The sequence below is a fragment of the Andrena cerasifolii genome, chromosome 15, assembly GCF_050908995.1.
Source record: "Andrena cerasifolii isolate SP2316 chromosome 15, iyAndCera1_principal, whole genome shotgun sequence".
Taxonomy (NCBI): domain Eukaryota; kingdom Metazoa; phylum Arthropoda; class Insecta; order Hymenoptera; family Andrenidae; genus Andrena; species Andrena cerasifolii.
In genome coordinates, this window is record NC_135132.1 from 3,645,479 (window position 1) to 3,668,874 (window position 23,396).

At 39.0% G+C, this 23,396-nt stretch overlaps 3 protein-coding genes and 1 long non-coding RNA gene across 4 annotated transcripts; 1 reads left to right on the plus strand and 3 right to left on the minus strand.

Moving 5' to 3' along the window:
* Positions 1-31: 31 nt before the first annotated feature.
* On the minus strand, positions 32-2,563 carry Tyrrs-m (Tyrosine--tRNA ligase, mitochondrial). Its single transcript, XM_076828254.1, has 3 exons — positions 2,260-2,563; positions 1,211-2,106; positions 32-496 (listed from the first exon to the last, which is right to left on the minus strand). The coding sequence occupies exons 1-3, from the start codon at positions 2,385-2,387 to the stop codon at positions 147-149; spliced, it is 1,374 nt and encodes a 457-aa protein (XP_076684369.1). The 5' UTR covers positions 2,388-2,563; the 3' UTR covers positions 32-146.
* A 2,869-nt stretch (positions 2,564-5,432) lies between these two features.
* Positions 5,433-18,568, minus strand: LOC143376793 (uncharacterized). The gene is made up of 8 exons (XM_076827465.1): positions 18,355-18,568; positions 9,250-9,592; positions 8,707-8,888; positions 6,416-6,526; positions 6,245-6,341; positions 6,038-6,085; positions 5,783-5,969; positions 5,433-5,709 (listed from the first exon to the last, which is right to left on the minus strand). Exons 1-8 carry the CDS (start codon positions 18,548-18,550, stop codon positions 5,578-5,580), a joined length of 1,296 nt encoding a protein of 431 aa, XP_076683580.1. The 5' UTR covers positions 18,551-18,568; the 3' UTR covers positions 5,433-5,577.
* LOC143376794 (uncharacterized) lies at positions 11,141-13,478 on the plus strand. Its single transcript, XR_013087156.1, has 2 exons — positions 11,141-12,450; positions 12,571-13,478. It is a non-coding gene; the product is annotated as an uncharacterized LOC143376794 (long non-coding RNA).
* A 983-nt stretch (positions 18,569-19,551) lies between the features above and the next one.
* LOC143377176 (uncharacterized) lies at positions 19,552-23,362 on the minus strand. The gene is made up of 2 exons (XM_076828207.1): positions 20,822-23,362; positions 19,552-20,752 (listed from the first exon to the last, which is right to left on the minus strand). Exon 1 carries the CDS (start codon positions 23,042-23,044, stop codon positions 20,855-20,857), a length of 2,190 nt encoding a protein of 729 aa, XP_076684322.1. The 5' UTR covers positions 23,045-23,362; the 3' UTR covers positions 19,552-20,752; positions 20,822-20,854.
* Positions 23,363-23,396: the final 34 nt, after the last annotated feature.

The window sequence follows — 23,396 nt, forward strand, 5'->3', positions numbered from 1 at the left end:
TTACAATTGTCAATATACGCGAAAGAATTCATCAGTTGAAAATTATTATTTTAATATATACAAACTAAAATTACTTATTGTACACGAGTTTCGGCTTCCGTAAGTTTGAATAATTTAGAAACAATTCTTTAAATCGTAAGCATACTTCACAGCCACCGTACAATATGGTAAGTCTTTTTCCCAACCCTGAGTAGCGTCACATTGTTGCTCAATATATGTATTCCCGGCACAATGACCTCCTCTGTATTAGTAGCTTTCTGGTAATTAATATAAAAACCACCAGCCGCGATAATTCTTCTCGCATCACGTTCTGTGGGGAAACACTTTGCCTTCATAGCTAAATCATGAACACTGATACCAGGTTCAGGCACAAGTTCCGCTATAGTAGCACCTTCCAATAGCTGTAATAGATCATTCGCATTCACCTTTGCCAAAGATTCAATAGATTTGTCGTAAAGGATCGCAGAAGCTCGTTTTGCTGCAACTAATCCCTCTTCTACAAAACAGTAACGCGTGATTAATAAATATGAAGCGACACGATTAAAAAATTATCGTTCAGCATATTTCGACGTGCGTTACGAAAAGTAGCACGTCTCAAATTTCTTACGAAAAGCAGCACTATTCGTTGTCATGAAAACAATCGCGTTTCGGTTTTCGCTGCTAAAACTAGCACGTTTGAGCGGTTTGCCACGAAAAGTAGCATGTTCCGTTTCTAGCGACGAATAGCAGCACATTTGGATGGTTGGCTACGAAACATCGAGGGCGTCAACTTACATACTTTCTGGCGCGATTTTTATTTAGTACTAGATCGGTAATTTATTAAACATTAAAATACAGTACCTAAATTATGCATATTAAAATTTTCATACGTATTGTCTTTTGGCGATTAGAGGGAATTATTATTTATTAAACAATATTTTAAACAGTTGAATTCTTTTAAACTGACCACGCGCTGAAACCTGATAGTTTCCGCAGTCTGCAATATAATCTGAAACGTGCTATTCTTCGTGACCAAACCGGATAATATGTTAGTTTTCGCCGCAAATGTGCTATTCTTCGTGGCGAAGCAGTCAAATATGTTAGTCTTCGCGGCGGAAGACCAAACGTGCTAATATTCGTCAGAAACGATGGAGTGTGCTTCTTTTCGTGGCCAACTGAAACGTGCTACTTTTCGTAACGCACGTCGATTTCTAACAAAGTATTAACTCACCGCCATGAACCAATAGTGTAACTTTCTCTGCCAGAATTTTCTGCGCCCTCTGAAGATCTGGATTTTTAATATGATCTTCAACGATTGCTTTGATGTGATGTAAAGGTATAAACGTAAAAAACTGAAGAAACTTTTCCACGTCGGAATCGTGTGTCCTAATGAAGTACTGATACAGCTGGAAGCTAGAGGACTTTGAAGGCGAGAGCCAGACCGCGTTGCCAGTAGACTTTCCAAATTTTTTCCCACCCTCGGCTGTGACTAATGGTAGTGTTAATCCATAAACTTGTTTCTTAATGTACCTAGTTACTAGATCGTAACCAGCTACTATATTTCCCATTTGATCTTGACCCCCAATTTGAAAGTTGCAATTGTACGCTCGCTGTAAATGCAGCCAGTCGTACCCTTGGAAAAGTGGGTAACTGAATTCTGTGAAGCTCATCCCAGTATCGGAATGCAACCTAGACTGTACAGAGGCACGGCCAAGCATCGCGCCCATTTTAAAATACTTCCCAATCTCGCTGATAAAGGAGAGTATATTTATGTCATTGTACCAGTCTAAATTGTTGCATATCTTTACAGGAATCAATTTCTGTACACCCTTACTGAAATATCTCTCGTGATTCGTAAAGATAGTGTTTATATCGTTTCTTATGGATTTTAGATTCTCTCTCAGCACTATTTGTTCTATTTCGGTACGTTCCGATGTTCGATAGCTTGGGTCACCAATGATGCCTGTCGCGCCTCCCAGCAGGATAATTACTTCATGGCCGCAACGTTGCCAATGTAAGAGATTAATGAGAATTAATAAATTTCCTATGTGCAAACTTTCTGCAGTTGGATCGAACCCTGCGTAGACGCATTGCGGAGGATTTCTCCATAACTTCTGTATGTCTTTCCTAAAAATATGCTTCGATAAGTCACAGTTGGTCCGAGAGTTAAAGATTATTTTCTAATCAATGTAACGTAATAATTGGTAACGAAAGATTTGTTTTCCTCTTCTGATGAAGGAAAAGGAATATTTAAATGAACTACTTGTTTCGAGTACTTACACACAGATATTAGGAAAAATATCTTCGTACAATTGTCTATTTTCGGCGTCCAAGACATACTTTGCAGTGTGTACATGCCGGTTACTCAAGAATTTCATCAACGAACGTAACCTGACTAAATTGTTCATTTTCAAAAAAGTGTTATTCTAACACTATTCATTCATAGTTTTTTTAGGCAACAACTATTAAGTCAGTGGTGTGCCGCTTTTATTTCACTAATCAAGAGCATACCATGGGTTACATAACCTCAAAAGGGGAAAAATCAAGTTTCGTCTTCACGTTCAGAGATGGTGCATATGTTTCTATATATTGTGGGGTTTCGTGTTTGTGTTGTGGTATGCCTGTTTGCGCGCGACTTTATAATTTATCGAATGAATGAAGCTGGAACATAGTAGACTACACGTTTATTCTGAGCTTCGTTACATTTCGTTTTATCATCTATAAGTTGTTACAAATAAATAGATAAACAGTTAAACTACAAAAAACACGATCTTTCTTTACAGTTGAACGGAATTCCTACTACTACGAAGGCGCAACTCCGAGCAGAGCGGTTCTGCGCTCCACGGGCATCAACCCAGTCCCTAGGATCACCGCCGGACCGCAGCGTGTTGCACCACGCAACACTATACATGTTTGTATGTGTACATACATACATACACCGGGTGCACTGACCTCGACATCAGTCGCACTGACCGTGTAAATTCGCCTGTAGACGCTCCCCTGACTTGATTGGCTCTTTTACTGTGTGAGTGCGGCTGATGCCGAGATTTCATTGCACACAGTGTACACACAGGGTCATCCTTTAAAACTGCAATCTACGCGTGCGCGGGCAGACAAAAATGGCAACACCGCCTCACGGACGCATTCCACTACAACCATTCACCGGCCCGGCGTTTGGAAGGCTGCCAGCATCCGCTGGACGGCAGTGATCACCAGGGGGACCAAGCCGTCTTTGTTTGGCTGAAGTTTTCCCGTTTAGTTAGCACCGCATTGGTAGGAGGCGCTAGGTACATCACACACACATACCTACGTGTATCAGTGAGCACGACACACAACCTTTCGACGTTGGTGAAATGTTACCATGACGACCGTCGTCATTTAGAAATGTTTGGCGCAGACACGAGGAAGTGTCCTCACTTTCCCTGGTTTACCCTTTCTAAGGCCGTCTGACCATGGATTGTCGCGTCAGTGACGCGTATGCAGCAGATAGAAGGATAAACATTGAAATTGAATATTTCTTCTTTTCTTAGGAAAAGAAAATATATTCAATTTCTTTGTATATCCTTCTATCTGCTGCATACGTGTCGCTGGCGCGACGATCCGTGGACAGGTTTTAAAGTAAACGGTACATTACACGTATACACATACACATACGTCCCGATTCACACCAATTCACACATTCACAGTTTAGTACGCACCTCATTGGTAGGAGGCGCTACAAACTCTGCTTCAACTTTCGTAAGAGGGAAGCTTGGCCCCCCTGTTATGAACCGTTATGAACTGGTAGTGATGAGTGATGGCCAAAGAGGATAACAGCACATTCGGCAACCTGCACTAATGCGCAACTGATTGCGAACTCTTTCGCTTCCAATTGGGTAAAATTCACATTCAGTGCGCACCAGTGCGACCGTCCGGATTCGCTATAAGATTATCTTATCCTCTGTGGTGATGACGATCCCGGGAAAAATCGGATCAATTTTTTATGAAGGATCCGTGATAACTGATAAGATCGATTAATCGTGGGAAAAAGATCAATTTTAAAAAGCATACTTACCTACAGGGTTGCCAGATCAGGCTTGATCTTTTGCCGGAGATTTCAATTTCGTTGAGAATCATTGAGGATTGCAGTCGGGGGGGGGGGGGGGTGAGAGAGAAAAAGGGCCAATAAGAACACAGGCATTTAAAATTCATTATAATAATGACTTCTTATAAAGGAGTAATAATAATAAAAGTATTATATGAATATTTATTAGAATTTGTTACAGATTTTAATAGTTTTTTATTTTTTATGGCATGTTACACCAGTGCAGTGCCAGTGCGTGCCTGCCGAATTCGCATTAGCGAATATTAATTCTCTATTCTGCCGGAGATTTTTATTGTGGCTGCCTGAGGCCGGAGACAACGGTTCAAAACCTGAGACTCCGGCTGAATGCCGAAGATCTGGCAACCCTGCCAGTCAGCCACGTCCGTTTTGCAGATTTTGCTCAACACCTGAGTTCAAATGTTTGTGACAGAAAGACTACAGATTTGATACAGGTTTTGTTATATTCGATGATGAAAGCAGACTGACAACAGAAAGCCAACGGATTGTTCTGCCTTAACCTGCGAGCAGATTGGTGGCAGGGTCTGCTGATGCAATTTAATGGCAGAAATCGATCAGATTCTGTGCAACGCGATTTTGGGGGCAGATAGGCAGCAGGATTTGCTCGGTATCTGCCACCAATCTGCTGGCATACTGCGGTCAGTTTGTTTACTGGGTAATTAGTCACGTTTAAACAGGGGTAAGTATTTACTATTAACCCATTAATTGATTTTATGGATAGTCGTAAAATTACGACAGTGTACTACATACTCTTCAGTGGTGTAGTGTAGCTTACGTCGTTAGAGCATATACAGATGAATTGACCAAGTAAATAGTCATTCTCTGGCCTAGAGAAGAAATTGGATTTAGGATGTACTAACGCTTCGCTAAGGGTTTTTGCGTCGTTTTCCTCTGAGCCTGAGGACAGATGTCAAGGCGATTGTGTGTAAACCGCCACGCAACCCATAACGTTGGACCCAAGTATGCAATAGGGATCCTCTAGTAAGGGATCCAGTTGCTACGTTGGTACAGCTGAACCGACTATATAGTTCTCTGAAAATAGCTTGAACCCACCACCTTGAATTTTTGGTGTCAGATTCGTTATCAGAGATCTGAAAAATCCTTGATCACCAAGTTTCAGAAAGATCAGACGAAATCTTGACTTTTGGCCACAAAAAGCGAGTTTTCAGCCCTCTGAGCACCAGGATGAAGTGCAGAATGCAGCTTCAAACTTAAGAACGATAAAGAAATTTAAACTGTTCCTTTATATTTACTGGCAGCAATAGTGCTTACTTAGGAAATCCTTCATATTTTTCTCTATTACATTTTTTGTTCATTCATTTTCAGAATTTAACGCATGAAACCAAATAAATATGAGAAAAGGGGAAAATCCAAGATTTTTAATATAGGTAATAGTAATTACAGAGATGATTTAAAAACAATTTGTAAGTTTGATACTAAAGTCATACATGTATGTATTACATACATTTTACCGTTTTTTCAAAAAGTTTTACTTTTTAATGGGGTCTACCAATTTTGCCGCCCCCAAAATTTGCCGCTCTGGGCAATTGCCCTATTCGCGCCCCCCTAGATCTGGGCCAGCAAATTGGGATCCACGGTCCAACCATTAATGATCTCGGTTGAAAATTCTGAGCAAAGAAATTAATGAGTTTTATGAGTTATGGCTAAATTATCGAATTTTTATGTAAATAAAGTACCTACTCCATAATAAATAGGAACAGGAATTGGTCCAATATAACGCTCTGGAGGAACCCTTTGTTCTCTAGGCCTATCTCTTTCTCTGGATCTATCTATTGTCTTCCTGTCTCCAGAATGATCTTTGGGCCGCTCTCGATGTTCTCGGTAAGATCTCTCACCATCTTTCCGCTCTCTACTATAATCTTTCTCCCTATGTAAATAATGTAATAGTCTGGTGAAATACAATTGGAAGAAATATAATGTAATAATAGGTTTTACCTATCACTTCTGTAGCTTCCTTTATTTTCATGCTTACAATCAGCATACCTAAAAGAGGGTAAACAAATTAGCAAAAAATTTAATTTCCTAAATAATTTTAGATTATACAGTAACACATTTAGAATATTAAGTTGTTTGTACATGGTTTACACTTATGTTTAATTTATGTTTATATTGGAATACTTTGTGTATAATCTAGGCACGAACCTGGGGTGACGGGACCACGTGCGGCTAGGACTGGGATTTCGGGTTCTTCTAGGACTCAAGGACGCCAAATCCCTTTTCAACGTGTTCCAGTTGTTTTCTACACATTAAAATATCCATATTTGCGAAACAGTAGTTGTAATAAATCTTAGCAATTTGAAATAATAAACATACCTGAATTTTCCAAATTCACAGTTACGACAGTACGATGTTCGTCAACTTCTTCCGTTACACCTATTGCTCCCTTTATTTCTTCTCTATCAAATATCGGCTTGGATCCCTCTCCTACAGTTAAGTTTAGTAAATTTAAGAATAGAAAAGGAATCGTATGTAAAAATCGGGAAAGCATTTATAGCAATACTAGCAGCTGTGACCGATCTTGAAGATATTAACGTCGCTACTCAGATAAACAGACTCGCTCTGAACAATTGTGAGCCAAGTCATTTCGTATTGCCAATTTCAAATTGGCTAAATAAATTGTTAATTTGTACGTGTTTATATACTAAAAGTATGTATAAATTTATTTTTCTTCCTCAAAAATAAAGAGTATTTTACATAATTAAAAATGGCTTACAACTTTCTTGAGAGCCAGATATATTAAGAGAAATTTATTCTTTATAATTTTAATTATTTTGATGACATTATTTTAATAAAACTCTAACTCTAAATATTCTGTAGCAATTGATAATTTTTAATTTATAATGTAATATTTTCTTTTCTTTCTCACATAGCGTATACAAATCGCATTAAATAATTTTTCAAAAGAATGTAGCTAAATTCTTGGAGTGTTACTCATTGTCTATTACGAATTCATTACAAAAATATAAACATATCGATACGCCTTTCAATATAATTCAAATAAAGTAGTTTAATCTTCCGGGATGGTTCATATTTCCCAGGACGATTAAGTAATCTTCCACTTCGTTGAATCGCAATTTCAAGCTTTCGTGATATTCACTCTATATACAATGCTTTGGAACTCACACGTTTCAAACCAACTAAATTTAGTCTTTGAGTATTCATACTTTAAAAAGAAAGTACCTATTTTCCAATTGCAGTTATTTATTTAATGCAATAAAATAAAAGATGAATAAGAATAAGAAATACACTATGCAATTTTTTTTAAAAATTCTAAGATTTAATTTCTGATTTCGTTTCTTCCAGTGTTGGAGCCTAATATTTAATGTTTCACCATGCCTCTTCAGTTGTTGAATTCAAAGATTTAAAACATCTTCCAAGACGCGAAAATCTTCCAATTGGTTTGCTCTTTGTACATAAAGCAGCGCTGTCCAATGTAGGGGCCCCTCACGCGCCTGCTTCCCCTTCCAATTTTTCTTTCCCGCAGCGTGCCTTCTGTTGGCAAGGAGACCGCGCGACGCTACGAAGAGTCAGAATTAGGAGCGATGGGGCCTAAGTGATGGAGGGGGAAACACCTACAGGAACGGTGGCAATGTGTGCGCGAACTAACGCCAGCGTCAAGCCAGTCAAGTGGCCCCAACGCGAAGCCAGCCACGGCTAACCAGCGTCGACAATCTATTTCCCGGCGCTTAGGCCCCATCACTCCTAACTCTGCGAAGGGTCCCATGACGGGCTAGCCAGGCTAGCAGCTGGTCTGTCATGGTCGCCTCTTTAGCGTCGCGCGGTATCCTTGACAGCGCGGACGAGAGTGGGAGAACCCCGAGCTTACGCGTAAGCGACCTTGGACAGCGTTGCCATAAAGCATTTAAAAAATTCACTTATTTGGACATGCACACATTCCCAAAACCAGGACACAAGGAGAAAGCACAAAATGTGTTTGAACTACGTTTTTGGAGGAAAAATTAATTTGTACCAAAATATATTATATTCATTATAGCAGTTAATGTAGCTAAAACATAATTCTTTGTGCAAGCTCGTAAGAAACAAACATAGTGTCCACAAAGCAACAAGCAAGAGATACATTTAGCATAGCAATCTTAAAACAATCAAAGTAAAAAAAATTGTGCTTACGTATTGCACATTATGCGATCAATACAGTGATCCAACGTTGTATTCCAACTTTGCTATATCCTGGACGAATCAAAAACACGTTATTAATTTGATGAATAATGTTGAGAACATTCTTGAATATTACAAGAGACGCAGTATGACTGTAAATCTTCATGACTGTAGAAATCAGTGACAGGGATTCCATTCTTCAAATGTAGCATTTGGTAAAGTGAGAACGTGGAAACATTTATCTAGACTTCGATAATACATTTAAACAGAAACTAAATGGACTCTAAAAAGTGGAGAGTAATATCTCACAGAGAAGAGACATTTTTACATTAGAAAGCATATAATGTTCTGAAACTTCAATTTGTTGATCATGATTTCTAGAAAACTCTGGAATCATCTTCCACGTCGAGCTTATTTTCCTTTGTGGTACTTGTTCGCTGAATGACTGAAAATTCTTAAGAAGTTACGGTAAAAAAACAACACGTTACCCGCTCTTCTTTTAAGCACCACATCTTCCTTGTTGGGTATATCCCGCTTGAGATCATTGGTAGATACTCTTCCAGGAATGTTTCTATGAATGTCTACTTTGATTTTGCGAAGTTCTATTGGATTAATTTTTGTGCCTTCAGGTCCTTTAAATAAGGGTGTTGTACTACTTGATGTTTCACACCTAAAGTGCAAAATAATATTATTTGTATATATGATTTAATAGATTTGTACTTGAGACTTACTACAATTTAACATTTTTATTACTTCTTGAAGCATATTGTTTTATAGTATACAACTGTACTGAAAAATTATATCAACTAAATTCGATATTTTTTTACAAATACAAGTTAACACTTCATCAGTGTAGTTTTCTGGATATAGCCAAAAACATATTTAATTTAAATATATCCGACCGAAGATAAGACAGCAAATTCCACGACCCGATGATGAAATATTAAAATTTTTCTTTGTCTATGAAATCCTCCAGACTAGAACACTGCGTCTACTTCAACAGTTAATAATTATAGACAGTTTATACTTACTTTTTAGAAAGTACAGTATCTTCAGAATGAGGTGTATGATGCGCAGAAGTTCTTCTATATCGACTAGGTGGAGATTCGCTTCTACTCCTACGAAATCTGTTGCATCTTCCTTGAGGAAGTGCTAAGCCCATATTACTAGCGCGTCGCATCTCATACTCCATAGCCATTTTTCTTTTCAGTCTATTGTGTCTGTCCATTTTTTCTTGTTCGACCATCCATTCGCGTCTACGCCGTCGCCTCTCCTCTTCCGTTTTTGCACGTAGAACCGCGTCACTATCTTCATTACGCGAGGGCTTAGGCTTTTCATCACGATACGAATTCCTCGATGTATGTTGTTTCATTCCTACAACGTAGCAGAGATAGATTATATTACGTATCAAAGAATTTCCTACTTGAATAGCCAAACGCAAAATTTGAATAGGTTTGTACTTTATACCGATTGATGTAAAAGAAATTATCTCGTTATCGTGCAGAAAAATGACGAGCAACGAACAGAATAACCAGTAAATGAAAGCATAAGAATTAAACTTACGAGTATTATTTACAAACTTTAAGAGGAAACAGCTCGCACACGCGCTCACTTTCCTAAATGCAGCCAAGTGCAGCCAGGGTCCCCGGACAACGTTTTGCGAAGCCGGATGTTTCGCGGAGGGGGAATACCTACAGGAGTGGTGGGGAGACAAACCGACGCCACGGCCAACCAGCGTCGAAAACATATTTCCGGGCGACGCTGGTTGGCCTGGCTTGACTTGACGGTGGCGCCGTTTCGTTTCCCACCTTGGCGTTGGTTGGTTATTCCCTCTCCGCGGAATAGTTTGACCGTCAAGTAATTTCCAATGCGCATGCGTGGCGTTCCCCCACCGCTAAATAGCTTACGCCGTACGTTATTTCTGCCCGATCCTGTTCCCAAATAAATCCTACTCGTAGTGTAGGGGGAACACCTACAGGGGTGGCGTTAATGTTTGCGTGAAAATATCGTGACGTCAGCCAGCCGACGCCAGCGCCAACGCAAAGCCAGCCACTAGTGATCCTCTAGGGAATGAGCGGAACAACGTGTTTCGTCGTTGATTGGTTGTCGCGATTTTGGAGCAAAAGCGGAAGTAGACAAAGAAAGAAACTCTAAAAAAGAAAGAGACAGAACTACTGATAGAAAGAGACAGAAATATTGACGGAAAGAGAGAGAGATAGATATGTTTATTTCCGGTTTAGCTCCAAGATGGCTGCGGTTATACCGATCACTCCCTAGAGGATCACTACCAGCTACGGCCAACCAGCGTCGACAATCTATTTTCCGGCGGCGCTATAAAAAAAACAAAGGAAGGCATTGGTGGAGCAAATCAATGTATGCATTACTAAGTTAGTAGGAAAAACTGTTTCAAAACTGTTCAACGACGATTAGTTACCCACATAGCACAGACGTCTTAAATACGTCAAATGTACGTCCGTTTCAGGTTATCTGGGATTGGTCGCGAACTTTTTCGTCTGTTCTTGCCGAAGACAAGTGATCTACTTATCTTGCTTCATCTATCACACCTACTTCACTCTGATGAATTTCTCCACCGGGTGCCGCACTCTCTCCCTGCCGGGTCTCGTGCAACGCCTGGAGAAAAATAAGTGGGGGAACCGGCTGACCCGGGGCCCGACTCGTGCGGCTCTCGGAGTGGGGAAGTTCGACACTCCTGATCTAACTACTCAACTGGCGTTCGGTTCGGGGTTCCTCCAGTGACTGGACTCAAGGAGATGCCGCTTGGTACCCCGTGGCGAAGATAACACCATCCTCCCCGTGATGCCTCACCGAATGTTTATGGCTTTCGACCCTCGAAGGAGTTGGAATACCCATTGAGAAATGAGATTACTTCCAGCTCCGCATTTCTCATCAGATCTCTGCGAAAACGACGCCAATCGATACCTTATATTTCTCCGATCAAAATAACACCAAGAACCACGTAATTCGGACCAGCGTTTTAACCACTTTAGTTAAACTTTTTCTCTTTAACTAGAATCTATATAAAAAGAGCTTTATTCAGCCATGATGGTAAAATATCCGAAACCAGGTACACGGATATCCGGATATTAAGAACCCTAAAAGAAATAAGAGAGTTCAACTTAGAATAGAGTTCAACATTATCGTGCGTGTTGAAGAACATTGCTTCTCTATCAGTATAGTTTTATTAGAAAACTATTGTAAGAACGTCAGTTATTGTAAGAGCAGTTGTTGTGTACCAGGAGATTAAACACTCGTTCCAAAAAACTTAAAACGATACTTTATTTAAAAGTAAAAACTCTTCCAGTACATGGAGTTTACGGAGAATATAATTTTAGCTTTGTAACTGCTAAGACGCTGTGTACTGTCTGAAGCTATGAATCCAACTGCCCTCAAGGGTCCTACAAGCAGGTAGCCCTTGCGGAAAAACCGAAAAGACACTTCGAGCCCCCCATCGACTCGCCTTGGGTTTGGGCAACGAAGGTCGAAGTCAGCCTCACGCTTTCTAATGGTTATTGAAGAAAGACAGGGTGAAGTGCTAGAGAGCGTGCTCTTTGACAAGAACCAAACGGATCTCCAACACAGTCAACGTGGCAACGCCGCACTATCGATATGTTTAGACATTTAAATAGCGAACGACGATTCAAAATTCATATGAAGGGTAATTATATTGTAAGTCATATTAGTTATCCGAAATTTGTAGCTAAAATTGAGAGCGAATTTTAACATCGCCTGGGCTCGGCTTGATTCGAAGACGGTGCGCGGTCGGCGATAATTCGTCGCGGCGATGAACAGTTGAAATGCGATACCTTGTTGCGTCTGGAGACGCAACGAAAACGATGGGTCCGGGGCGTGTGACACCCCGGGCGAGGAGGAATCGGAAAGGCATTCGGTGGACGATAGTCTGACGAGACGGACGATTTGGTCTCCAGAGCCATATCTAGAGACGCGGTAGCGTCTCGACACCAAGTACATGTTTCGACACCCTGTATATGTCGACAGTCGCTGCCGCGTATCTTTTACGCGTAACCCGGTAATCCAACCTTACCTGAAACTTATTTCATTAATATCTCATCACGCCTGCAATATTTTCTAAATTTAAAGGCATTTTTCTTATGTAAGCCGCATGTAAGTTTTCGAATAAGTCCAAATTCAATAAAATTGGTCCACGTATGACAGAGATATCGTAATATCGTCTCATGGATCACTCGCAAACGGTAAGATTTTTCTTCTGATTCATCGACAAAATTTTCGCCAACATAATACATATATACGCGTTACACGCTTACCTTCAGCCAAAAAAAAACTAACACATGTTTGGTTCGTCGATTCGGCAGGGATCGTTGTCCGTCATTGTACATATATATACCTATACTGTTGAATTATAACCTGCTAAGTGTCAATCAATTATAACCACCCAAGAGTCAAATAAGGAAAGTTGTCAAAATTGTTTGAAATGTCACGAGTTTTTACACCACATAGGATACTGAATGATTGTCTCAATTAACAAGGTAAGTCGCCAAAATTTTTTAATAGACTTTTTATGTAGAGCTTGTAGAAACGAAGGGGACGCACAGACTTGGCAATTGTCCGGAGAAGGTTCGACAGAGAAGCATCTTCTTTCGCACAAGATTCTGGAAATTTGTCAAATAATGTGAATCGACAAAATTTGTGAAAAGACATAGCATTAAGAATTAAGAAAATTATGGCGAACTGCTTGCAATGTAGAGTAAGTCTGGGTTAGGCCACAAATTTTTGGGGCAGCAAAATTGGTAGACCCAATTAAAAAGTAAAACTTTTTGAAAAAACGGTAAAATGTAGGTAATACATACATGTAAGACTTTAGTATCAAACTTGCAAATTGTTTTTAAATGGCCTCTGTAATTACTATTACCTATATTAAAAGTCTTGAATTTTCCTCTTTTCAAAAGTTTTTTTGTTACTCAACAGATATCTACAAAAAATTTTACTCAATGTCAAAAAATATATTTTAAAATATTTATGATTCAATGCAAAAGGCAGCAAAAATCACTTTTGCCCAGAGCGGCGAAAGAGCTGATCGGGCCCTGCCCTTGATACCCTTCAATCTTTTGTGAAAGGTATTCGTAATACTTTCACAGGAGAATCCACAGTAGTTCCCACGCTATTCATTAATTTTATTAGTTTCCCATTAACAAAATTTCAATTCATCAATAAACATACTAAATTAATTGTATTGCAACACCAATAAATTGTGCGTTAAAAATATTGGATCTCTTCGTTCATTTTCCCCAAATCACCATTAGCATTTAAATTTCCTGTAACAAGACTTTCTGACATACGCTCTCACCTCCATTGGACACATTATGTGGCGTCTACACTTACTGTAGCCAGAGGCCACTGTATTTCTATAAGTTCTATGTTAAGTTGTAACTAAAATGTAGTGAAAAAATTGTTATCAGCAAAATAAATGCAGCTGAGTTTATTACCTCTCTTTGTGATCATGAGATTCTTATTAAGAATGCAGTACAACACGAAATAACAACGGTATTAAGATGTTTAACATGTAATTACACAAGTACTACTATCAGTACAAATTGTGTGGTACATCTTGCATTGCCCAAGATATTTAAAAACTCGTTTGAGTTTCAAGATATACTAAGACACAATTTTGACAGGATGGAAAAATCTGAAAGATTCTTGCAATAATTGTGATAGTTCAAATTCAAATATAATGAAGAAAGTCAATATAACTTCTTCCAAACAAACTCTTATTGTAAAATTACTTATGTTCGATCACAACAGTAGTGGAACAACGAAAGTGGAAAATTTCTACATTAAAGCAATACCTACTACTAAAATACAAATGGAAGATCACTGTTATAAACCTGGCCACGCCAAGTGTTTGACTTCCAGGCCGTGGAAATCTAGGCAAATGTCTAGATGTTACAATTTATCTTCACATTGTTAAAATGTCCGCGATGTGAGTAATGGAATGTATGAACACAGCATTTTAGCTGTGTATATGTAGTTGTGTCATCTTAAGCGCAGTTGGAAAGCACCTTTATGTACTTGCAGCTCATTTTGATTTCACATCTTTTTTTATATTGTAATTATTAATATCTTCCATTTTCTTTGTGATTTATTTGATAATATTCTTTTCCGTCCTCGACTTTTTCATGTACTTGCCATAATTTTTTTACTTTTTTGAAGTTTTTTGCGGGGATTAAGTCTCTCTGTACCTTTTACTACGTTCTGTTATAAATAAACAAATATATATCGCTACAAAATATTAAATAACATAATAATTGTGATTTAAATTTATTTAGTGTTTTTAAACAATTTTCTCAAGTTTGTCGTATTATCTTTTACAAGTATCAATTGTGGAAATAAAATATGACTGTTTTATTTAATTCTTCAACGACATCATATATGTTAAATGAAATTTTATTACCATATTTTTAACAAAGATAATTACTATTGTAGCATGCAGAAAAGGAAGCTTCGAGAAACGCCGACCATCGAGAAGTTTCCCGAATACGCTTGTAGATGACGCGTCTGTCGATTTATGCGGCCGCGGATAGCAACGATCGGGTATAAATTAGAGGCCCGCAAAGACATTTCCTTCTTCGCTGCACCAAACGAATGCGGCGCTAGATAGTGAAGTCACAAATTGCACTGGCAATAATGAAGAAGAAGTCATTCAAAAAATGGTTAGATTGGGCAAGGGGCTCCAAAATAGCTTGGAATGCACAGATACAATTAAGCAAAGAATACATGACGATGAAAAACACCGGTTCTCGTTAGATCACCGAAGTTAAGCATCACGGGGCGGTGTACTGGGGAAAGATGGGAGACCACCTTTCCCCCGGTGCGCTGCTGCTGGGACCCGAAGGAGAGGGGAGGGAAAATGGGACTATAGTTCGTTGGGCAATATAAGCAAAAATAAGCTTGAAACGCCATCCTGCAAAACACAGGAAAATAGTAAAACATACACGACGATAAAACATAAAACCAAGCATGAGCGTAGCCAAGGAGGAGCAGGGGTGGGCATTAGCCCCCCCCCCCCCTGGCACAGGAAAAAAATAATATATTAATCGTCGGTATTTACTGTACACACAATAAAACATGCATAATCCACGAAACTGTAGCATACGCGATATTTCACTCCTGTGTCGAGTTATTCTTTAAATCGACACGTCAAATCGGGGAATGAAAGTCATAGAGTTTAAAACACTTCTTAGGCTGTATTTGGACATCCTTGAAGATAATACAAAAAAAGTTCCGCAACTGCGAAATCGATAACTCCTTGCAGAATTGCCTGAAACCAACAAACCACGAAAATTCTTAAGGTTTATAAGATTATTCATGGAATCACCTACGGCCGTAGCAAAATACTGCAATCTCATGTTTTGGCATGCGTTTGAACCACAAACTTAAAAAAAACGGGTAATTTTACGCACGAAAATGTTTGAAGTGAAAATGAAAATGAAAAACAAAAACGGTTGGTCGAAAAGTTATGATCGTAGGTGAACACATGAACAATCTTATGAACCTTAAGGATTTTCGTGGTTTGTTGATTTCATACAATTCTACGAGAAGTTATCAACCCATAAAAAACTCCAAAAAAGTAAAAAAATTACAGCAAGTACATGAAAAAGTCGAGGACGAAAAAAAGTATTCTTAAATAAATCACAAAAAAATAGAAGAAAATAATACTTTACAATATAAAAAAGATGTGAAATCAGAATGAACGGCAAGTACTGTGCTCCGATGGAAAGAAGTCAGTAGAGAAACTCTAGGGTCCGAATAGTATATCCCTATTGGCCGGCGCGACAACGTCGACGAATACAAAGTAAGCAAACGGGACACAGGCGGCGCGAGCCAATGTGAGCGAAGAACCCCTCTTGCCCCTGTGACATTTAACCAACTTCTTTCCATCGGGCTACAGTACATAAAGGTACTTTCTATTTGTAAAAACACATGGCATCTCAAATTTTGACAACTTATCTTATTTGACACTTGCCAGGTTATAATTTGACGGTAAGGTGTCAAAATGTGGAGTAGATTGCATAGTGAAGATAGCGATTGACGAACGAAACATGTGTTAGTTTATTTTGGCTGACAAAAATTTGGCTTGAAGGAGAAGAATCGGAACAAAAAAAAATCTTACCATTTTCGTATGATACATGACAACATATTACCACACACGAGGTATAGAATAGACCTATCAAGCAATGTATTACTCCCTTACCATTTTAGTATCGCATGCAACGTTACCGGTGAAGTCTCGAAACAGATTGTAACGCTACGCGTGGTAGGAACTAGAATTAAGCACGAGTAAAACTAGGTTATGTTTTGAGAGTCAAAGCCCGCGATTTACAAATGTTTCTGTTAGAGTAACAATTTAAAAATCGTCTTATGAACATATTCCGTTCAACGGAAGAGAACGGAGGATAAGGTGATAGGTCTATTCTATACCTCGTCTGTGATATTACGATATCTCTGTCATTTGTGGACCAATTTTATTGAATTTGGTCTTATTCGAAAGCTTACATGCGGTTTACATTAAAAAAATGCCCTTAAATTTAGGAAATATTGCAGGCGTGATGAGATATTAATGAAATAAGTTTGAGGTAAGGTTGCAATAGCCGGTTTACGAGTAAAAGATACGCGGCAGCGACAGTGGACACATACAGGGTGTCGAAACGTGTACTTGGCGTCGAGACGCTACCGCGTCTCTAGATAAACGCAGCGAGACGCAACGCCTGAATTCCGAAATTTGTAGCCCCGTCCTATCGACCAAACCATGTATTCCTACCTAATCTGAATAAACCTTGTCCGTCCAGAAATTATCCTTATTTCCATTCACGAAGGCTACACTATTATAAAATTTACAAAGTGAAACCACTAAAATTAAAATCATACTTTATTAAATAGTGAACGGGAACCCGGAACGGAACAGAAACGGAAATGATAAACGAAAAGAACGAAATATTTTTCCGGAAAAGAAACAGAAACGAAATTCTTAATCCTATTGCAGTTGTGAAAACGATATAACCGAAATAAAAATTCCGGTTAGTAACGTTATTATTTTGTTTTCGATGCACACTTTATGTTGAAACGATTTCGATTGTAGAAAAAGTTTCTGGCACTCACGTGATTAATTCGTTTCCGCTAGACTACATGCACCTGATTTGTCTGGGCCGAATAATTTTTTTTAACTTTTATTCGTTATTCGAAATGTTTATTCGAATAAAAATTTTGCCTCACATAACGTTTGCCACCTGTGCCATTTTCCTTAAATCCGTCACTGATTACGACTTCAATATTTATCAACATGGCTTCCAACATGCGATGCCCGACCGAAGAACGTATAGAAATACATTATAAAGGGACAGGTCTCGGACGACAAGAGACACGACGCAAAATATTTTGTTTACATGATCGGACGGCCGGTACTGGGTCGCGAGATGTATTTAGTATCATCCAATCATAAAAATTTCAATTTCTATGATTTGCGTTCCATCTTTTTGGAAGTAGTACTAATAATCAGCCAAAATATGGCAACTGGAGCTAGTTTTAACAATATCTTAATTCCTACGTCTTACCCCAATCATTATTCAGGATAATATATGTTCAATTTGGTTACTATTAAAACTAGTGCAATGTGTATCGTGTTTCGGGTTATTTCCGTCGGAAAAACTTCACCAATACGTTGGTACAATTTTCAGCAAGATAGGATAGAAATGACGGGACAACCTTAGGCCCGAGACAGATTGCGAGTTCCCAAACGGTCATTTAGCGGTCGTCAACTTAAACATTGAAAATTCGACGCTTGAGGGTGTTATAAACATAGTCCTTCCGAGAACTGCGTCGTGGCTTGAACAAGACAGGCTTTGGACAACTGCGGTGCCGAGAAGCATTCGTGAATGTATCGCGTTGTCGACGACGACGCATCGTTATACTTTATCGGAGGAATGTAACATTTTAAACGTTATCTCCTGCGTTTTATTATTTTATTAGTCTTACACGAAATGCCCGCACGACAAAACTCGCTCGTCTGCAGCATGCAAGACATGTCATATATATACCGATTTCCGCGAAGGAGATAATTTGAAATTATAATTGTTCATAATTACGTATCTCTTCTTGGTGGTTAGAAGATGTTGGAATTCTTCGTAAACTTGTATCACTGCTTCTAGGTACAACACGTGGCACAATCACTTTGAATTCCTTGTTCCGCGTTGCACCTGTGCACTGCGACGGTTCAGCTCGGAGTGTTCGAGACAGATCGAGACCTACGCTACGCACGCGATTGGTGATAGTCCAGTACATTCCTGGCCAATCACGATTTTCGGCAACATGGCGCAGCCTATCCGAGATTACCATTATACCGCCAAAAATTAAAATTGTTCATCCGTAAGCTCCTCTGTACATTAAATGCGTAAGGGGCTGTCCTTAAATTCCGTAAGGGTAATTTCTACGAATTCTTACCCCCTCCCTCCCCCAGTATAAGAATTCGTAAGATTTGATATTCCAACCCCCTCCTTACGTAATATTTTTCACACTTATTTTTTTTTAGTTATTAAAATTCATTTAAAGGTTTATATAATTCATTTAACTCGGTTTCGTGAAATTGAAATTAAATCTACTTTTCTGGAACATTAATGATAGAATTTGTATGTATGGAAAATTAGGTTGAAAAATATTACGTAAGACGCTACCTGACTCGCCTCCCCCTTCTGTAAGAAAACGTAAGAAATTAGCGACCCCCTCCCCCCTCCCAAAAAAGCCTTACGTAATTTAAGGACTACCCCTAAGTAGGCTCTGCTTCGAGGATCGGGAAAACAACCCTTGAAGGAAATTTATGACTTTTTCGACAAAGCCCGTTCGTTTGGAGTGATCGGTCGTAGCTATGTACAGTTTACGTTGCTACGTCGAGGCGATTCTGTGTAAAAGGCCACGCAAGGCACCTGTTCTCGCGCGCGCGTTCCGAGTTAAGTGGATAAGCCTGTAAATAGTACATTTGCAGGATTATAAAAAATGCAGATCATCGTGCGGAGATATGCCCCCTTGATTTCAGCGTTTGGCTCATTTTCTGAAGTACATAGATTCAACACAATAAAAAAATAAACCAAAAAGAGCTTGTGAGGTCTGCACTAAAAATAAAAAACGAAGTGAAACAAAGTGGGAGATAACACATGCAAAGTTGCTTTACATGTACATACCAAATTGTTTCGGGAAATACCAATACAGTTCAAGACTATTGATTTTTATATTCTTTTTATTGTATTTTCTTATTAAACTGTTGTTTATTTCATAATATTATATTTCATTACACTATAAAGTTTATGAAAGATATATGCTTATCTATAAAGTGTAAAAGAATAATCGCATTTGACGTAATATAAAAGAATTAATGCCCAAAAGTCACTCATTATCCTATCGTTGCCTTCTACATGAGCGTCCTCGGAAGTTCGCGCATATTTGCAATAATAGAGACAGCATTTCCGATAGCATAATAAATACACTTTCATATTATATAAGTAGTCTGTGTACTTCAATATTGTAAGAAAATTAATAATACTATTAAAAGTAAAAAATAATAGTTAAGTACAAAAGATAATTATGTAATACTGTAAAACAAGCTATTATTATACAAAATAAAAGATTCCATTAAGTCAGGACTGTACAGGGTGCTGTTTTCAGCGCCTAGCGGCGAGCTGCAGTAGTGTAGGTGCAAGTCCAAACGACTTGAAATTAGCCACTCGCGTTCTTTACGAAAACGACAAAAAGCCGCTGCGAAGCGCGCGCCTACGAGCACGCATCTGCATTACTGCAGTTCTCTTCACTGATTCTACTCTTAGCAACGGGACAGCTCGACGCACGGCCGGTTGCTCGCCGCTAGGCGCTGAAAACAGTACCCTGTGCAGCCCTGCATTAAGTAAACAAATATGCATTGAATCAGAAAAAGAAATTAGGGCTGGTATTCTCAGTCGCTACTTATTCTTAAGCATGCGGCATCCTCTACTAACCTAGTAGCTAGTAACTGATGCCAACTGCTTAAGCATTCGCTTAAGAATAAGTAGCGACTGAGGATACCGGCCCTAATTTCTTTTTCTTCAAAAAAAAAAACGACTGAGATCCAATTTATGTATGACTATACACACTTTTAAGTTGTACACATACATATGCTACATACAGGATGCATAAAATATGATTACCTGTAGTCATATGAAAATTGTATCTCGGTCTTTTCTGAAGTTTGATGAATTTAACTGAAGAGCACCTGATCTACATTTCAAACCAGTAGTTGCCATCAATTATCTTTAAACCAAACCAGTAGACTGTTGTCTGCGCTTACAAAATAATATACACATTGAGCACGAATACCCTGCTTGGGATTACATAAATAAGCTTGCCCGCTTCTCTCACAGCCTCGACCCGCGACAGCTCGAGCTACTCGGTCCACCCGGGTGCCCGAGTCGCAGAAACGATGAGGCAGGCGAACCCCATAATTGGTTGCATGTTAGCGCTCTATTTAAAGAAAACAAATTATCTTCTTTCGTAAGATCAAAATAAATATATATAAATATTAACACGAACTATTACTGTCCTCGCCTTTCCGAACATTCCTCCTTAACTACGCTTGCAAGCGTCCATTATCGTTCTTAAATCTTCGTTACTTAGATAATCAAATATTTTCTCAGTGCAATCATATGGAATACCAAGGAAATTGGTAAAGAGAGAATGGAAAATTTGATTGCCCTGTGCGATCACCACTTTCCTCCTTTGCCCTTTTCTAAACTTACCATTTATCATAGTAGCATATATTGGAAACTTTTTTTCGTAATCACCTGATCTAAAGGCCTGTACTATACTTTCATTTCCTGCGTATATTGCTAATTGACTTGCTTTTTTTGTCAAGATATCATAAAATGAGATATTAGCATTCCCAACCTTCTCACCCTTCATCCTTGCTATTTCTTCCTCACATTCGTTCTGAAAAGTACATGTTACGTCTTGGCTACTAATTAATGGCAAATCTTTACTTGCATATAAATTTGCAGTTTTCACTTTAACTGCGTGATGATTAAGGATCATAGGAATGTCATTTCGACTATAAGCGTCATCGGAATCACAACTGCGCAACATTTGTTCATAACATGAATTCATAATAGTAATATCACAACTGTGCTCTAGAAGAGCTATAATAATATATCCGTTCCCTTTGTCACAAGCAATGTGAAGCGCCGTTCTCCCACGTTGATCTTTAGAATGGATGTCGGCACCAAATTTTAAGAGAGCCTCAACAATTCTCTGATCACTGCTCTCAGCAGCAATGTGAAGCGCAGTTCTGCCACAGTGATCCTTAGAATCAACGTCGGCACCAAATTTTAAGAGGACCTCGACAATGCTCAGTTTACCACCTTCAGCAGCAATGTGAAGCGCAGTTCTGCCACAGTAATCCTTAGAATCGACGTCGGCACCAAATTTTAAGCGGACATCGACAATGCTCAGTTTACCACCTTCAGCAGCAATGCGAAGCGCAGTTCTGCCACAGTAATCCTTAGAATCGACGTCGGCACCAAATTTTAAGCGGACATCGACAATGCTCAGTTTACCACCTTCAGCAGCAATGTGAAGTGGTATTCCACAATTTTTAATTGTGTAATTAACGTCCGTGTCATATTCCAAAAGCACCTTAAGCGTTTCACTTTCAGCGTTTACATTAGCTCCGCTTCTTAACAGCAACTTGGCAATTTCTACGTTGACATTAATATCAAGCTGGCATTCACTGGTTACATGCTCGTTTAAAGCAGTAAAGTGCAATGCCGTTCTCCCATGTTTATCTCTAGTGTTAACATTAGCACCGTGTCTTAAAAGAAGTTTGACGATTTCTCTGCAGTTCTTCTCAACGGCATAAAATATCGGAGTCTTTCCAGTTTCATCTTGAGCATTTACACCAGCTCCATAACTGACCAGGAGTTTGGCTATTTCCTCCTGTTTGTTTTTAGTTGCAACATGTAAAGGTGTACAACCCTTTCTGGGTCCTGAGTAGTTTACCATGTTAACATCATGACCATATTTTAGGAGTTCTTCGACAATTGTCAAATATCCTTTGCTAACAGCAGTGTGCAGCAATTTATAAGTGTTTGCATCTTCAGGGTTGATGGTAAGACCATATTGAAGCAGGTTTTCAGCAATCTTGCTATAATCTCTTCCATTGCCATGCACTGCAACATTAAGAGCGCTCCTGTTGCTTCTGTTATTCACATCAGGATGATGCTTTAGAAGATACTGAACAATTAATGAACATCCATCTTCAACAGCAAAGTATAATATAGTTTTACCAGCCTGATCTTGAGCATCAACGTTAGCTCCATGTTCTAAAAGTAGCTTAACGAGTTTTTTATTTCTGCGTATAACAGCGATGTACAGTGGTGTACAATTTTCCTTGCCACCATAGGTACACACAGAATTAATATAAGCTCCATGTTTTAAAAGGAGCTCAACAAGTTCTATATACCCTGCCTCGACTGCAATATGCAGGGAAGTTTGACCATATTCTCCTTCAGCATTGACATTAGCACCTCTGCTTAAAAGCAACTTGATAAGTTCGATTTTGTACCATCGAATTGCTTTGTGAAGTACAGTTGTACCATCCTCACATGCAGCATCAATATCAACTTCTCTACGCAAAATAGTCTCAACAGTGTCTATGTCACCGTTTGTAACAGCCAAATGAAGGAGAGTATCGGAAGGATTTTTGTTTTCCATTTGATAAAAGTAGTTCAACATCTTTTGTATGTTTTTTCTTAATAGCATGGAAATTATAGCTCCTGCTTATTTCCGTGAGTAAGATGGACCAAACGAACTAATGAACGCTTTTACTCACGTTGTGATAGACAGGTGTTCCGACTCCTTTTCAGAATGTGTGACTTTTCGGCCTAGATCTTCTGGCCGCCGCTAGATTGGCGCTCAAGCAGAAAAGGCTGACATTTTGCGCATAATGCTACTAAAAGCTCTACTACACAATCACATAAATGCATGCGTACATGGATTTTTTAGCACGACGCCTCTCGCGACGACCAGAGGAACCAAACAGAAATCGGCCACGAAATCGCTGGGGTAAAGGTGCGGAGTTGGAACACCTGTCTATTACCAAAGAGGAGATATA

Excerpts from the sequence above, each read along its gene's own strand:
- LOC143376793 (XM_076827465.1), bottom strand. The coding sequence starts at position 18,550 with ATGTACTGGACTATCACCAATCGCGTGCGTAGCGTAGGTCTCGATCTG. Across the intron at positions 9,593-18,354 it reads TAACCACCAAGAAGAGATAC|GAATGAAACAACATACATCG; the intron begins GTAATTATGAAC and ends GCTACGTTGTAG. Across the intron at positions 5,710-5,782 it reads CTGTTCCTATTTATTATGGA|AATTTTCAACCGAGATCATT; the intron begins GTAGGTACTTTA and ends TTCTTTGCTCAG.
- LOC143377176 (XM_076828207.1), bottom strand. The coding sequence starts at position 23,044 with ATGCTATTAAGAAAAAACATACAAAAGATGTTGAACTACTTTTATCAA.
- Tyrrs-m (XM_076828254.1), bottom strand. The coding sequence starts at position 2,387 with ATGAACAATTTAGTCAGGTTACGTTCGTTGATGAAATTCTTGAGTAAC. Across the intron at positions 2,107-2,259 it reads ATTTTTCCTAATATCTGTGT|GAAAGACATACAGAAGTTAT; the intron begins GTAAGTACTCGA and ends GCATATTTTTAG. Across the intron at positions 497-1,210 it reads TACACTATTGGTTCATGGCG|AAGAGGGATTAGTTGCAGCA; the intron begins GTGAGTTAATAC and ends ACTGTTTTGTAG.